The sequence below is a fragment of the Mchenga conophoros genome, linkage group LG15 (assembly GCF_057382185.1).
Source record: "Mchenga conophoros isolate Kocher_MC1m ecotype Shallow Benthic linkage group LG15, M_conophoros_male_GT1.1, whole genome shotgun sequence".
Classification (NCBI taxonomy): Eukaryota; Metazoa; Chordata; class Actinopteri; order Cichliformes; family Cichlidae; genus Mchenga; species Mchenga conophoros.
Genome location: NC_140540.1, coordinates 41,771,176 through 41,787,259, shown reverse-complemented (window position 1 = coordinate 41,787,259; position 16,084 = coordinate 41,771,176). Strand labels below are relative to the sequence as shown.

The 16,084-nt window shown below is 42.2% G+C and overlaps 1 protein-coding gene across 2 annotated transcripts; it reads left to right on the top strand.

The window, feature by feature from the left end:
- The first annotated feature begins 815 nt into the window (after positions 1-815).
- LOC146558969 (aquaporin-4-like) lies at positions 816-9,329 on the top strand. Of its 2 annotated transcripts, none has more exons than XM_085247032.1 (5): positions 816-970; positions 3,747-4,194; positions 4,324-4,488; positions 5,323-5,403; positions 8,889-9,329. In XM_085247032.1, the coding sequence occupies exons 1-5, from the start codon at positions 936-938 to the stop codon at positions 9,123-9,125; spliced, it is 966 nt and encodes a 321-aa protein (XP_085103158.1). In that variant the 5' UTR covers positions 816-935; the 3' UTR covers positions 9,126-9,329. The 2 variants fall into 2 exon arrangements, with proteins under 2 accessions (XP_085103158.1, XP_085103159.1); XM_085247033.1 differs by having other exon boundaries at positions 886-1,000.
- The last annotated feature ends 6,755 nt before the right edge of the window (positions 9,330-16,084 follow it).

The following is a 16,084-nucleotide window of genomic DNA, read 5'->3' as shown; positions in this document are numbered from 1 at the left end:
TGACAACATGCAGAGCAGACTTGCTGCCATGCAAGCTGTTGTGTTTAGCAGAAATCTACTGATAACTCTGCAAAATATCAGCTTAGAAAAGCTGGGAGTCTGTACAGAACTGAGTTTTGTTTTGTTGAGTTTTTATTTAGGATTTGAAATCGCATTATCAAAATTTGGGTGCTAGAGAGCGCATGATGAGTAATAAGGGATGACTCAGAAGTATGAATAAAATATGTCTGACCTTAGCCATATTTCCTAAATGAAAAATATATGAGCTATGAATTGCTGTTTACCATCTCCAAGCTCTGCCTTCAATCTTCAATTGTTAGCTGCGAGAATATTCTTCATAAAATGTTTAAGTCTTAGTGGATCATTCTCATTGCTTCATGTCAGTGTTTTTTGGTCGGCCTTTTAGGACAAATGGCTTTGAGAATATAAAACTGTAAGTCTGGGCTGGAATCGCATGCTCTGTCTGATCTTTTCTGCTCGTTGTGCACTATAAAACTCACATTAATTGTTCAGTACAGTTCAGTTTTATTTATAAAGTGTCAGTTCACAACAGAAATCACGCAGGTGTCAACCTCAGTAGTACAAGGAGGTGGTGCAAGACCATGTATAGGACCAGTACAGGGCAAAGTCACTAAATCTCCTTATGTCATTTCCCAAATATTTTATTTACATATTTCCTGTAGGACTGTGAATAGTACCTAAGACTCTTGAACATGTAATCAATCTGCATGAGCCCTTCTCTGTACCCCTTCTGTGCCACCCCACAGAAAAATGTTGGAAACGCCCCTGCTCCACAGTCATTTCATTTTCTGCCATTTCTGCCCATCGAGGTCAGACCAGGCCAAGCTAGACCCTAATCACTAACAGACAAACTGTGCTTTCACGCACAGAGCCCCGCTATAAAAGCCAGAAACAGCCGTTCTGCTGGTGGAGTCATGACGGAGAGCGGCGGGGCTCTGGAGCGCCTGAGGTGAGTACTCACCGGAGCTGCAACAACACGGTAGGAGACGTTTTGTTTGGGCCGACACATTCGGTTTTAGCTTCCAGAACTGATTATAGAGCAAAATGTTATATTGCTGAAAAATATCAATTTCATACTTTCAACTCAGGTTGTTTTAAATTATATATTCACATTAAGGCCATTAATGGTAATAATATTGTTGGTTGTAGTTTACATCCTTATTTTAATGCTTATTTTGTTTTAATATAAATTCGTTAGTCTGGATATTCAATTATTCCCGCTAAGAAAAAAATGAATTATTATCATTATTATTATTTTACTGCTGCTGTTGAGAAGCGATAGAAGGCTTTCATGTCTCTTCTCTTCTGTTTACATTGTATAAATAAATGAAGGAGCAACAGTGACAAACTTATAGGAATAAAGGATATTTTTAATGGAACAGAAAGGCAAACACCTGCATCATAATCATTTAATCCGCCCTGAGTGTTTGCCTCTCTGTTCCATCTCCAAATAAATAAATAATAATCCTGCAGGGAATCTGGCAAATAAAATCCGGGCTACTGTGGGTCACATTAAAAGCTTAATGGTGCTAAAAACAAAATTTTTTCTAACTTGAGAAATGAAGAATTTATTTGTTTTTGAAGAAAAGGATCACATTTACATGTTAGTGTGAGTCCAACTCAGGACCTTCTTCCTGTGAGGCAAAAGTGAGCGACAGACTTTTGAATGGCCAGCAGGGGGCGTCCTCAGCGGTTGCAAATAGAGTTCCAGTTTTATGGGGCTCATGTTTCTTGCCCCGTGACCTAAACACTTTCCTGATAATTTTATGGGTTTCATGTTCACTTTTAGATTATATTATGTAGACGATATGTTCAATATTAGCAGAAAAAAATGATTTTCCAGGATCTGCTCACTGGATTTGTCAACATCAACTTTTTAGTGGATTTCACAGTGAAACTCTGTTTATGGTTTGTATCTGCAGTCGTGTTCATTTTGCACCCAGAACTCATAACCACTGAGGGCTGGAACATAGCTGGGCAGGTTTTGCCTTCAGCTCTGCTCCTTACACTGCATCTAAGATCTAACAACCTTTTTAAAACACAGCATGTCTCGTAAATAAAATAAGACCTCTGATTTTACATAAACTCTGATGTCTATTTACATTTTATGTTGTGGGTTAACCTTACTAACTATAGCTGCACACAGCAGTACATCTAAAATGTTTTCTGTACTTGGATTCCACATAAACCTTCAAATGTATGACAGTAGCACTGTTTTTGTGCACACGCTACAAAATCAAAAAGAGGCCCACACAATTATTGCACTGTGTGAAATTCTTGGCTCGGATGGTATCACATTGTTCCCAGATAGATCAAACAGACAAAGAAACCACTGTGATCTACAAACAAATGAGTCTGAGAGTCTTGGTGAAAGACTGATCTGGCCATGTGTGCCAGATCTGTGGCTCTGTCGGTGTTGTTAGTGTACATGCTTAAACATTATTACCAAAAAGCTAGCTTTCAGTCATTTATCGTCTGCAGCAAAGATTGATTTAATGTCAAAGTATGTGGTTCATTAAAATAAATTCATGAACATCTAGGTTGAAACCAATTAGAGTAGCTAATGAGACAGTGGATCTTTGGATCGCTCCCCATGGTTTTTATCTTTTTTAATTATCTGCAGGGTCTGCTTGACCCTCCAGAAGAGTCCCTGACCCATCATTTGTCCCGTTACAATTTGTATGCATTAATTTGCAGTTTTTGATCATTTATCATGATGTAATTAAGCAGATTTTAGTATACAGCAGCATCCTTGTGTGGTCAATTACAAATGCAATCAATCCAAAAGCTCAGATAGAAATTTAAAAGGCATTTGAAAGCTAAAAATAGAAATGAGGGCAGACTGTGCAGAGTGGGCAATTCTCCACACTGGTTCACGCCCTGAAGGGCTCTGTAAGCTCAAAGCCCACTGTGTAATTTTCTCACTGCAACTAATTACAAAAAAACATTAGTTTGTTAATCTGGTATGCACCATTAAAGCACGGGAAGTTGATAAAGCCTATTAAGTGGGATATTCCTTATTAGCTACCTGGAAGCACCATCTCATGATGAGGCCACGAGTCAAAATCTAGTTCATATTAAGTTGTTTAGTAAATATTATTAATGTTGTTTTTGTTAATATGCACCTGGTGCCCTTACCCCATCAGCCAGGGTAGGCATCTGTGATTTATTTATTTATTTGGACAAACACTAAAAACATCACACTTTCAGAAACTAGAACATCCACATACTTTTTTGAGCCATGCTTGACGAGTTAAATCTTGATTAGGCAGGTTAACAGTCTTAATATTACATGAGAAGAAAAGTCATATAATAGAATAGAATAGAATAGAATAGTATTTCCCTCCTTGTAGATTGCATTGATACAGTATAATGATAGTAATTCTCAGACCCCCTCAGCCTGAATAGTGTGAACTTGTTTATCTGCAGTGAAATAGAAAGTGAGCTTTCCTGTCACACAGTTTACAAAGCAAATTAAAGCTCAGGCCATGGTGCAGAGCAGAGAAAGGTTCGGTCCACAGTGGGTGCAAGCACAGAACCACTCAAGCTCAAAACTAACAAATGAGGTGGCCAACCTGCTCTACTCTCTCTCTCTTTTCAAATGCAGGTGAGCCGCACTCATCGTGACCATTTTGAAACCAACACGTTGTCCATGTGTTATCTCCCCATTAAAAGGCCACAACCCCCTCTCACAGCATGTTTCCTGTCTCTACGCTCTCTTCCAGGAGGTGTTGCTTTCCCTGTAAACCACAGTCTCAGTCCTGGCCTCCATCGTGCTTCACTCAAGACAAAGCTATGACTGCCTTTAAGGGCATCTGGACCAAGGAGTTCTGGCGCTGTGTGGCGGCTGAGTTCTCTGCCATGCTGATCTTTGTCCTGCTTGGCCTCGGTTCAACCATCAACTGGGGCACTGAGGATCCCCACCCCCCCGACCTCGTGCTCATCTCTCTCTGCTTTGGCCTGACTATTGCCACCATGGTGCGGTGCTTCAGCCACATTAGCGGGGCTCATATCAATCCAGCGGTCACAGTAGCCATGGTTGTGACCAGGAAGCTGAGCCTGGCTAAAGCAGTCTTCTACCTCCTGGCCCAGTGTGTGGGAGCCACAGTTGGGGCGGCCGTACTGTACGGGATCACCCCAGCCGCTGTTAGGGGTGGGATGGGAGTCACTGAGGTAAGAGCAGGAGTGTGTGTCTTTAAATGTGTGACTATGTGTGACAGTTTTATTCTCCACTACCGACCTTTTGCCTGTGAATACATTCATCTGACTACATGCTCACGTGAGTGTGTTTTACTCACACAGGTGAATGACAGCATCTCTGTGGGTACCGCCCTGGTCGTAGAAGTCTTCATCACCTTTCAGCTGATCTTCACCATCTTTGCCACCTGTGACCACAAACGTAAAGATCTCAAAGGTTCATCTGCTTTGGCTATCGGCCTTTCTGTTTGTGTTGGTCATCTGTTTGCTGTAAGTACCCAGACACCTGTGCAGTGATTCATCGTGATGTGGGAGAAATTCAGTTCATTGTAATCATGAACAGCTTATTATGTGAACATGTTACAGATTACTTTTTCAAAGCTCAGTTCACCGCAGAGTGGATACGACACTTCAACATCACCCTTTGGTTTGATGGAAAACCTGAAGCATGCATGCTGTGTTAATTCATAAGTGTTATGTAATAATTCTAAAGCAGAATCAAAACTATTCAAAGAGGAACCAACAGCATAAAGAGGAAGGTCCAGTTTAGTCTCTCATGTTACTGCAGCTGTGATGAAGCCACAAAAGCCAACCTTCAATTATGTGATTAACTGTGTGATTTGTAGTGTAGAGATAGGATTTACATTATTGATGTATGTAATTTAGCTCCAGTGAGCACTGAGCTGTGACTGTTAGTGTGGACAGTGAAAGCACTTTGATTTGCTTGTTTCAGTCCCTCAGTCGGTTAGACGACTGAATGGTTACTGAGTGTTTTCACAAAGTCAGGAGAACAGGATGGAGCCAGATGTGACAACACTTGGTAGATCATCAGTTTAAGAGACAGGTCAGTCCTCCAGCTCACAGTAGTCATCGGTGCTTGAATTAAAGGCAGCTGACCTTCTTCTTAAGCTCATGAAAACGTTTCACTGCTTATCCAAGAAGCTCCTGCAGTTCTAAAAGCTGGTGGAGGTCTTTAACCACTGCTTGTGAGAGCTGAAGCATCTTCAGGCTCCTAAAACGAAGCCCAGCTGTCCTTAACTCAAACCTTTAAGGCTTGTTGTTTTGCTTGTGAGGTTCATAGCCTGGTTGTGACTGTTCCCTCAGATTCCCTTCACTGGAGCCAGTATGAACCCTGCTCGGTCCTTCGGCCCAGCGATGGTCACATGGTCCTGGGAAAACCACTGGGTAACAACATTTTGATTAATATTCAAAATGCAGAGTGAGTGCACCTTTTGAAAGTAATTTCAGTCCCAAATATTTTTCAGAAATTATACAGTTAATGTGTGGAAATAGTTATAGGCATAAATTCAATAAGAATCTGCAGTTGCCCTCAGCTTTATGGAGCTTTGTAGGGAGTTTCAGGTCATTAAGAGTCTGGTCCACAATGCTTTGTTTTTATAGCGTCGTTTCCAGCAGCAGGCATGCTGTTTGACACTGTCTGCAAGGCAGCACACGGCAGCAACACAGCTGCATTGATTAGTGCTGTTTACAGGAAGTCTTCATAGCAACTGCAACAACAGCTAAACTGGAGACGTCTCCATACAGATACAAATAAATGATGTGTTTACCTGTTACAGTTTGCATCTTTATATGAGTTACAATGTGTTGTGTTTTTTCCTGTTCTTTAATCGTTCTTCGGCGGTTTAACGGCTTCGAGGTTACAGCTGACAGCAGGCCTTTGCGCTGCTTCCCTTGAAGCTTGTCCTGTGTGTTCAACCTCTGCTAATATTATAGTTCGTTCTTGGTTTGTAAAACATGGCCGTGTTCTAGCAGCAGACCTGTCCGTGTGTGTGATCGCGCACATGCTTCGACACATTCATAACGAAACTGAGAGGCCTTCAGCTGATCGAGGTGATGACGACCTTTGTGTCACTGCTGAACCTGATTGATTATGTTTGGATAAGTGAACATAAGAAAAATAACTGTTTTGTCTGTTGGATTCGTACATCAGAGGCTGTAGTGGCGAATTTCTGTCCCAAGCTTTGAAAAAATCATTCTTCCAGTTCTTAATGTGAGCTGTTCGGATTTATTTCTGACTCGTACATACAAACAAAAACCGATTTGCTGCTGCAGCGCACACTCCCGTCCTGGCTCACTCTAACCTGCTACCACACATGCGCTGTAATGCTTTCTTACCCGACACAAACGCGCAGCATTTATTCTCTAACAACATGTTATACAAAATCAAACATGTAGCATAATAACTGAAACAGTATCAAAACATTTCTCTATAGATGGGCTCTAACAGAGGTGACGATGCGTCGTTTGTGCGTCAGATTGTGTTGATATCAAACTCATCTTGCAGCTGATTCTGTTAGTGTTGGTGATTTCAACCCTTTTTGGATGCGATTTTGTACCAATGTGGCCAATGCCAGCTTTTTGTTTGGAAAGTTTTCTCCAACAACAAAGACGAATTCTCTCTGAGCTCTTTTCGACAATAAGCAGAGAAACTGAAACGAGTCTGCGCTGCTGTCCCGACGCCTCGTTAGTATTCTGGGTCTTTGTGTGCTCTTTCAGCTTTGAAGTCATTTCTTGTTTAGATTTTGATCTTGGAGATTGTTGTAGTCTCTCTCCTTTGTACAGCTTTGATATTCTTTCTGCTTCTCATCATTTTCACACAGCACTGTCTCGTTTCACAGGGAGACACTTTCTCTTTCATTTCCTCTGCCTTCGCACTTTTACCTGTACCTGCTGCTGTGGGGCTGGCATCGTGAACATGGCAGTCGCTGGATTGGATGTCACTGCTGTTTTAGTTTTAACTTTGTAACTTAAGACAGTTCGGTGCTTCTGGTATGGATGAGTCACGTCCCCTCCAGACTTTAAAAGGAGCGATTTTCAAAATTAAGAAACCAAAGAAGGAGATTGTGAAGTATGCGCTACACACAATGTGTCTGTATTTATTTGACAGTTCTGCACAGGTAACAGTCCGGTCCAGCTCTCTCTGCCGTCACTATATAGACAAAGAAAGAAGACCCTGTCATCACACAGTCGCCACCACCTGTGGCTCACCTGCCTCCCGGTCCCGCCCCCTTGAGCTCACTGCACCGCTTCCCCCCTGCAGCTGCGCCAGGCAACACTTAGTTTAAAAGTAAAACTTTGTTCTAAAGACATTTTTGGCCTTCATGTGTAAATTTCTCTCGTCTCCAGCTGGTTGCAGCTGCACATCCCTGAGCCTGGCCCTGCCCGAGGAGGCTTCCTGTTAGAAAAGAGCTTTTCCTTCCCACCGTCTGCTCACAGGGGTTATTTGATTTGGGGGGTTTCTCTGTATTATTGTGGGGTCCTTCCCTTACAATATAAAGCACCTTGTTTTTGTGATTTGGTGTTATATAAGTACAATTGAACTGAACTGAATTTCAGAATTTTCTTCTTCAAATATCTCTGCAAACTTCTGACCAAAAGAAATGGGATGTTGGGTTTTCTCAGTGAGACGTGCTTCCCACTGCACCACACTGCCACGCTGGCATGCAGGAACAGTAAGCCAAAAATTCACAGTGTAACAGGACATGATGTGAAAATGTTCTGGATGCAGATGCTGCAGACAGTCTGTACATGTTTGCTCGGAGCTCCAAAACCAGAAGTTTGGAAACGAGTTCATTGTGAAGTCAGAATTTCTCTTAAGTGGTTTATTTGATCTGTTTCCACCTACGTGAAAAACAGGATCTGGGCTGGATGAATTATTGATTGATCATTATATTTCTGTGTCACAGCGCTGCAGGATACATCAGCCAAGCAGCAGGAAAAACATCAATGAGAAGTTTTGAATTCTAGCTCTACTTTAACAAGTACAGCCTTTAAATGTCTTTTTATCCTCATATTTTAGCCCTTAAGGCCGTTTCTAACATATAACATTGTAAGTAAATGGATATTTGAAGTGTTTTGTTTATGGCACAGCTTTTCATCAGTTTGAATTTATCACAGTAAACACTGCCTGCCAGTCCAGCAGAGATGTGAGTCCGTCACATAACTAGAATGTTTATTGTCATCAGTTCAGATGATGGTGCTCTCAGCTGTTAGCACCACTTTGTCCTTTTTGTCTTTCTGTGTGGATTTTCTTTCTATCTGTATCTTCACTTACATCAGTGGCCTGGTTCAGGCGATAATGGGCTGCCCGACACTTTCCTTAGATGCGGCCTGAGAAAACCAAAGTCTCATTACTTATTCTGTTTTCTCCTTTTCTATAACAAATCTCTGCTCCAGTGTTTTTGTTTTGTAAGCTGAGACAGTGATGCAGCAGCACATCATGGCGAGGCATTTACACAAAGTTTGATTTTGTTATTAAAATAGAAGAAAAAGCACTTAATGACTGAAAAAATAAGAAGGAAACGTAAAGAGCAGGATTTATCTCATATCTCAGCAACTGTTTTTCTGTGAATTTTGTACAAACGTTTAATTTTGTTGATCCTAGGACTTTGTTTCCAACATGATCTTTGATCTCAGCACTTCAGGAGTTAAATATGTGAATTCCTTTTGAACTTTACCTTGAAAATTGGAAATATCCTTCCTTTACTAAAACAAGTTTCTCTCGTAAATGTATTACTTTGATTTGAAAAGTTCTTTGTTGTCTTGGTTTGTGTTGTTTAAAGTCCCCGAGCTCTATTGAAATGAAAGCGCAGACCTTAGTTTGAGCATCCTCGGGATCACCTGTGTGTTCTGTGTTTTCCGTGTGCCAGGTGTACTGGGTGGGTCCGTCAATGGGTGGCACCCTGGCTGCAGCTCTTTATGAATACCTGTTCTGCCCCGACCCAGAGGTGAAGAAACGCGAGACTTTCGTGAAGACGCCCTTCACTGCTGCTAAACAACGCCAGGATTCAGCCACGGCCCAGGAGCCTCTCTTCACTGTCATGGATGTAGAAAGAGCTGAGAGGAGGGAGAGGGAGGTGTCTGGGGAGGTGCTGTCCTCTGTGTGACTAGAAAGAAAAGAAAGCACCAATGCTCCAAATGCTGCAGTCTGCTCCTGTAGACGGGCGCATTAAAACAGTCATGGTTGAAGCAGGAAGACTGAACACTTCACGAGGGGGGGGCTTCTTCTTTTGGCAACCAAAAAGCTTGTGTTGGCTAGTTTTAAGTAAAGGGCTGCAAGGCTTTCAAAAGAAATGCTGTAAATAAAAAGAAACTGCTGAAAGTGTGTGTTTGTGCTCATGTAATATGGATTTCCAGTTTTCTGTGTGGCAGGAAAACTGGGGACGTGAAAGACAAACAGCAACCATGAAGTGACCTTGTCCCACCCTCAGTAACACTCCGGGTAATATGGATGCAATATAACGTCAGTGCTGAGCTCCCTGCAAACAAACACTCTCTGATTCTCTCTCGTCTTCAGTCTGAGTGTCATTTCTGCCGACTTTCTGCCAGTCAGCGCTCACAGCACGCGCACTCCGGTGTTTTATGATGTCAGCAGCCAACAACACTTGTTAGGGTCCAACATTAAGTTTTCATAACCTCAATCTTAATTTATTCATTGATCTTTCTGTTGTGCTCACAACATCAGGGGGTTGCAGTCTTCTTTTAAAGTGGCATCAAGTTCAACAAAAAAGAAAGACGACGCCCTGTGGAGCCTCCTCGATTTTTCAAAGACAAAAAACTGCATACCACATAAAAACATTTGACCCCTTTGAAAAAGGGAAACAGTGCTTCGCCAGCAGAGGTGAAGCGCCGCAGAAGGAGATGTGGCTCATAGTTTATCCAACAATAAACGTATTAATCCCGCTGTAACTGAAACTGGCTTCAGTTCAGCTGGGCCACAGCAGAGGCTGCTGATAACTTTATGCCTCATATCGCTGTGGACGAGGCCCTGAAGGGTCTCACGGAGAGCATCTTATTACAATCAAAACCATGAAAACTGTCCAAAGAACTCGATATATTGCTTCAACCGCTTCTTCACAAACATGATGAAAACATGCACTTCATGGAATGAGAGGTAGGTGGGAGCCGAGTGCTTTTCAGTATAAGATAAATCCTGGTGAAGAAAGTACACCCTCAATTCAAGGACATGTTTCATTTAATCGTCTGTTCCTCGGCAGACCTTAAATGACTTAAACACAACCTCAGTTCAATGACAGCAAATGTGACATTGTGCCACGTCTTTATTTATTTTACAAAAACGAAGTCAAAGTGTAAGAAGACCAGCACACGTCCTGATTCAGTGGCTTTAGAAACACCTTTAACAGCATTAATTTGAGGTTTTCTTACATCATTCATTCATTCGTTCCACCACGGCCGTGGTTCACAGTTCATGTGAAGTGTTTGAGTCCCTAAACACGGTGCTCTGTGTTACGGACAAATGACTTTGGTCTCACATTGAGGTTTGACAGTTGTGGTTTGCTTAGACTTTTACTGTGCTGCCATGTTTTTAGAGAGAAGAGTCGTTTCACTGTTCACTGTTTTTGTTGTTGTTGTTTTTGGAAATTTCTCCAAGAGTGGTGCAGTCTGAATTTTGTGAGAAGAAGGAATATTTTCCTCTAATCTTGTCTTTCTCACTATAAGCGATAGATTTCAAATTACTTGCAGAAGGCCATACAACCTTTCCCCGACTGATAGGAAGGAGCGATGGCTTCTCATGACCTCAGGTGTGTTTTGTTCACCTGAGGTTGTATTTAACTAATTTCAAGACCTGCTAATGATGAGAACCGCTGATGTGAAGCTGTTATGGGGTAATGTGGCCTCTGACTCTGGTCCCTGTTGGCCCTCGCTGTGGTAAACCACAGTCGTTGCTGGTAAATTCTAGATTTGCTCTAAAATCTTATTTTCTGTCCGGGAGTCTAATGTCTGCAGTCTTGGTTTGGTTGTTTTGTGCTGAATTTGCAGGAGCTGTTCATGACACTGAAACATTCACTGTACCTATAGTGTAATAATCTATTAAACACTCAAGTCTGGAACATGAGCTGGATCTACTAAGCAGCACTGCTCACCAGCTGACTGGACTGCACGGTGGCCTCATTCCAACTATAAGAAACTGCAAAAATAAACTGTTAGTATCAGAGTAGCAGTAGAGCCTCTTATGGCCCTGTGACTGCAACACTCATTACAGAGCAGAACAACAAACTGCCAGATCAATGCAAAACTGCGATGTGTGAAGTTTGGCCTTGAGGCTTGAAACAGATTAAGTTTGCATTTAAAATGTGTGAGTGTGAGTTGTTGTGCTGATGGGAGGGAAGCAAATTTAAAGAGATTGTTCTTCTTAACAACTCTGCAATAAATCTCTGACGAACAGTTCAGCACAGAAAGTGCTTTTAATGTATGAATATAATACTGGCCTGCAAAAGATGCTCACCTCGTCACTGCTGTACTGACAGTGTGTTGTTATTGCCACAGCTTTCACAGCAAACAGGTGTACTGTTGCCCTCTGTTGGTAACAACAGCAGCGAGCACTGCTTTACAAGTTTCAATCTCTCGACCAGGATCGTCCCACTGCAGGCATCGAGGGCAGGAGTCCTGCAGGTTTCAGATGTGTCCTTGATCCAACACAGCTGATTTAAATGACTAAATGACCTCCTCAACATGTGCTGTGGTTCTCCAGAGGCCTGGCAATGAACTGTGTTGACGCAGAGTGAGATCTAAAACCTGCAGGACACCGGCCCTCGAGGCCTGGAGTTCCCCACCCCTGCTCTCGGCTATGAAGTGTAAATGAACACTTGTTGGATGTGTTTTCACTCATGTATTGCTGAATAATATTGCACAAGTGTTGTAGACACTGTGCACCTAAAAATGATTTATAATAAAAATGTATGATATTGAAATCCATATATTTAAATATTTAAACATTCTTTGCCAAAAACAGAATAAATAACGTATTTGTTGTTCTTATCTGTACCTGATCAAACTGACCAAGTGATGGAATCAATCCTGAAACTGTGTGTTTAGCTTCAAAGAATAAGATGTTGTCGATCACGTCAAAAACAAATCTGTGTTATTTTAAAAGAAACCACCTGCAGGATTTAGAAATCAGGCATTCGGGAACAAATGATCCATCATGTCCACACTGCTTTTATAAACACGATGAAGCTCATGTGCAAGTTCAATGAGGAAGAGTCACTCGTCTGTTTCCCAGGTGTTGGCAGCTAATCTAAGCTTTGCATCACTTCCACTTTCCCACGCTGTCAAGACGATTGTGACTTCTCCAATCAGCTTTCTGCTGACCGTGTTTAGGCCGATCAGCCTTCACTCCACGTGCTTTAAAATCTCAGAGTGCATCTGTCATTCTCCCACTCGGTCGCCTCCGTGCAACCGACGTCCTGGGAAGAAGGTGGAGTGGGTCCTGCCTTTATCCCTGTCACTGCTGGTCTTTCTAATGATCTCTCCTCATTGAACCATACTTCACTGTGATGTTCACAATGAGGTGACTTACCAGAAAAAGTAAAAACTCAGTGTGTACATGAGTAGATTGCATGATTGAAAGTTACAAAAGTTTTAGACATTAAAACCGTTCTCAGGTACAGAACGAGGCACCCACGTCCAGTTTAGTGCAGACTGCTCCTGCAGAGGCACCACTGGTTTTTATTTTAGGCTTATCTATTAAAATGTACTACGTGACTCTATCACTAAGCACCCAACCCTCTGCTTCACACAGATGGATGAATACTTGATTTTTTAAATCTTTAAATATAGTACAGAACTTTCAGTTCCGCTGTTCGCTGTGTCTTGGGTTAACAAAGCATGGCAAAGCAGCTGCTATCAAATCGTTAATTGCTGCCTGAAATGATAAAACATCTGTGAAAACATTTAAAAGCTTGTTTGTTCTCTAAACTCTTTGTCTGGACATTAATCAGACCTCAGAAAAATCACATTTATGCCTCTATTGTTCTATTTCTATGTTATGGTTACTTTGAAATGACTGAATATGTTTGTCTGCTATAAATAAACGTGTCTGTGAGGGATTAGTCAGAACCACATGATTCAACTGTGACTGTAACACTGTATCTGTTATGCTGCTGTTCCATCACCGTCTCCACTACAGACACTGTGTTGTGTTTTCTGAGCTTTGTTTGTTTCCTTGCTCGCTTGTTGTGATGTTTTGAAGCATTTTTTGAAGCGTTTGCTTTTTCTTTTGGTGGCCTTATCATTAGCTGCTCAAACAAAGGGATCGCTCAGTTTAGTAGCTCAGAGGTAAAAATCAACCCTGTAAATCCTCATGTACCATATGTGATACAGGATTTTTGTACGCTCTTGATACTTCTACATGATCAATGTGATTTTAACCCCTGAAAAACTAAAATAAATTGCAATTACAAAAATAATTTTAAAAAGTACAAATGATGTAAATTAAAAATCATATATGGAACTTAAGTTATTTATATATATATATATATATATATATATATATATATATATATATATATATATATATATATTGTCAGAGGCTTTAATAAACAACCTATTAACCAGAAAATTGAATTTTCTGGTTAATAGGTTGTTATTAACCAGAAAATTGATTAATAATTATATAAAATCGATTAATATATATATATATTTATATATATATATATATATATATATATATATATATATATATATATATATATATATATATATATTGTCAGAGGCTTTAATAAACAACCTATTAACCAGAAAATTGAATTTTCTGGTTAATAGGTTGTTATTAACCAGAAAATTGATTAATAATTATATAAAATCGATTAATATATATATATATATATATATATATATATATATATATATATATATATATATTGTCAGAGGCTTTAATAAACAACCTATTAACCAGAAAATTGAATTTTCTGGTTAATAGGTTGTTATTAACCAGAAAATTGATTAATAATTATATAAAATCGATTAATATATATATATAAAAAAAAAAACACCCAGCACGCCCCTGCGGGCGGTTTATCCTTCAAGCTCGGGTCCTCTACCAGAGGCCTGGGAGCTTGAGGGCCCTGCGCAGTATCTTAGCTGTTCCCAGGACTGCGCTCTTCTGGACAGAGATCTCCGATGTTATTCCCGGGATCTGCTGGAGCCACTCGCCTAGCTTGGGAGTCACCGCACCTAGTGCTCCGATTACCACGGGGACCACCGTTACCTTCACCCTCCACATCCTCTCGAGCTCTTCTCTGAGCCCTTGGTATTTCTCCAGCTTCTCGTGTTCCTTCTTCCTGATATTGCTGTCATTCGGAACCGCTACATCGATCACTACGGCCGTCTTCTTCTGTTTGTCTACCACCACTATGTCCGGTTGGTTAGCCACCACCATTTTGTCCGTCTGTATCTGGAAGTCCCACAGGATCTTAGCTCGGTCATTCTCCACCACCCTTGGGGGCATCTCCCATTTTGACCTCGGGACTTCTAGGTTATACTCGGCACAGATGTTCCTGTACACTATGCCGGCCACTTGGTTATGGCGTTCCATGTATGCCTTGCCTGCTAGCATCTTGCACCCTGCTGTTATGTGCTGGATTGTCTCTGGGGCATCTTTACACAGCCTGCACCTGGGGTCTTGCCTGGTGTGATAGACCCCAGCCTCTATGGATCTTGTACTCAGAGCTTGTTCTTGTGCTGCCATGATTAGTGCCTCTGTGCTGTCTTTCAGTCCAGCTTTGTCCAGCCACTGGTAGGATTTCTGGATATCAGCCACCTCCTCTATCTGCCGGTGGTACATACCGTGCAGGGGCCTGTCCTTCCATGATGGTTCCTCATCTCCCTCCTCTTTCTTGGGTTTCTGCTGCCTGAGGTATTCACTGAGCACTCGGTCAGTTGGGGCCATCTTCCCAATGTATTCTTGGATGTTCCTTGTCTCATCCTGGACTGTGGTGCTGACACTCACCAGTCCCCGGCCCCCTTCCTTCCGCTTAGCGTACAGCCTCAGGGTGCTGGACTTGGGGTGAAACCCTCCATGCATGGTCAGGAGCTTTCTTGTCTTTATGTCAGTGGCTTCTATCTCCTCCTTTGGCCAGCCTATTACCCCAGCAGGGTACCTGATCACGGGCAGGGCGTATGTGTTGATGGCCCGGATCTTGTTCTTACCATTCAGCTGACTCCTCAGGACTTGCCTGACCCTCTGCAGGTACTTGGTGGTTGCAGCCTTTCTAGCGGCCTCTTCATGGTTCCCATTTGCCTGCGGGATCCCCAGGTACTTGTAACTGTCCTCTATGTCTGCAATGTTGCCTTCTGGTAGTTCAATCCCCTCAGTTCTGACTACCTTCCCTCTCTTTGATACCATCCGACTACACTTCTCCAGTCCGAACGACATTCCAATGTCATTGCTGTATAGCCTGGTAGTGTGGATCAGTGAATCGATGTCTCGTTCACTCTTGGCATACAGCTTGATGTCATCCATGTACAGGAGGTGGCTGACAACTGCTCCGTTCCGTAGTCGGTATCCGTAGCCAGTCTTGTTAATGATCTCACTGAGGGGGTTCAGGCCTATGCAGAACAGCAGTGGGGACAGAGCATCTCCTTGGTAGATCCCGCACTTGATGGTAACTTGTGCTATGGGCTTGGAGTTGGCCTCTAGTGTTGTACGCCACATCCCCATTGAGTTCCTGATGAAGGCTCTTAGGGTCCCATTGATCTTGTACAATTCTAGGCATTCCAGTATCCAGCTGTGGGGCATTGAGTCATAGGCCTTCTTGTAATCAATCCAGGCAGTGCACAGGTTGGTCAGTCTGGTCTTGCAGTCTCGGCTGATTGTTCTGTCTACCAGTAGCTGGTGTTTTGCACCTCTGGTATTCTTGCCAATTCCTTTCTGTGTCCCGCTCATGTATTGACCCATGTGCCTGTTCATCTTAGCCGATATGATGCCTGACAGGAGCTTCCATGTAGTACTGAGGCAGGTTATTGGTCGGTAGTTGGAGGGGACCGGTCCCTTCTTGGGGTCCTTGGGGATCAGGACCGTCCGGCCTTCAGTTAGCCATTCCGG

What these genes read in the sequence shown, in the direction of transcription:
- LOC146558969 (XM_085247032.1), top strand. Translation starts at nt 936, where the DNA reads ATGACGGAGAGCGGCGGGGCTCTGGAGCGCCTGAG. An exon ending in GGGGCTCTGGAGCGCCTGAG is followed by an intron (nt 971 to 3,746) that starts GTGAGTACTCAC and finishes GCTCTCTTCCAG; the next exon opens with GAGGTGTTGCTTTCCCTGTA. An exon ending in GTGGGATGGGAGTCACTGAG is followed by an intron (nt 4,195 to 4,323) that starts GTAAGAGCAGGA and finishes TTACTCACACAG; the next exon opens with GTGAATGACAGCATCTCTGT.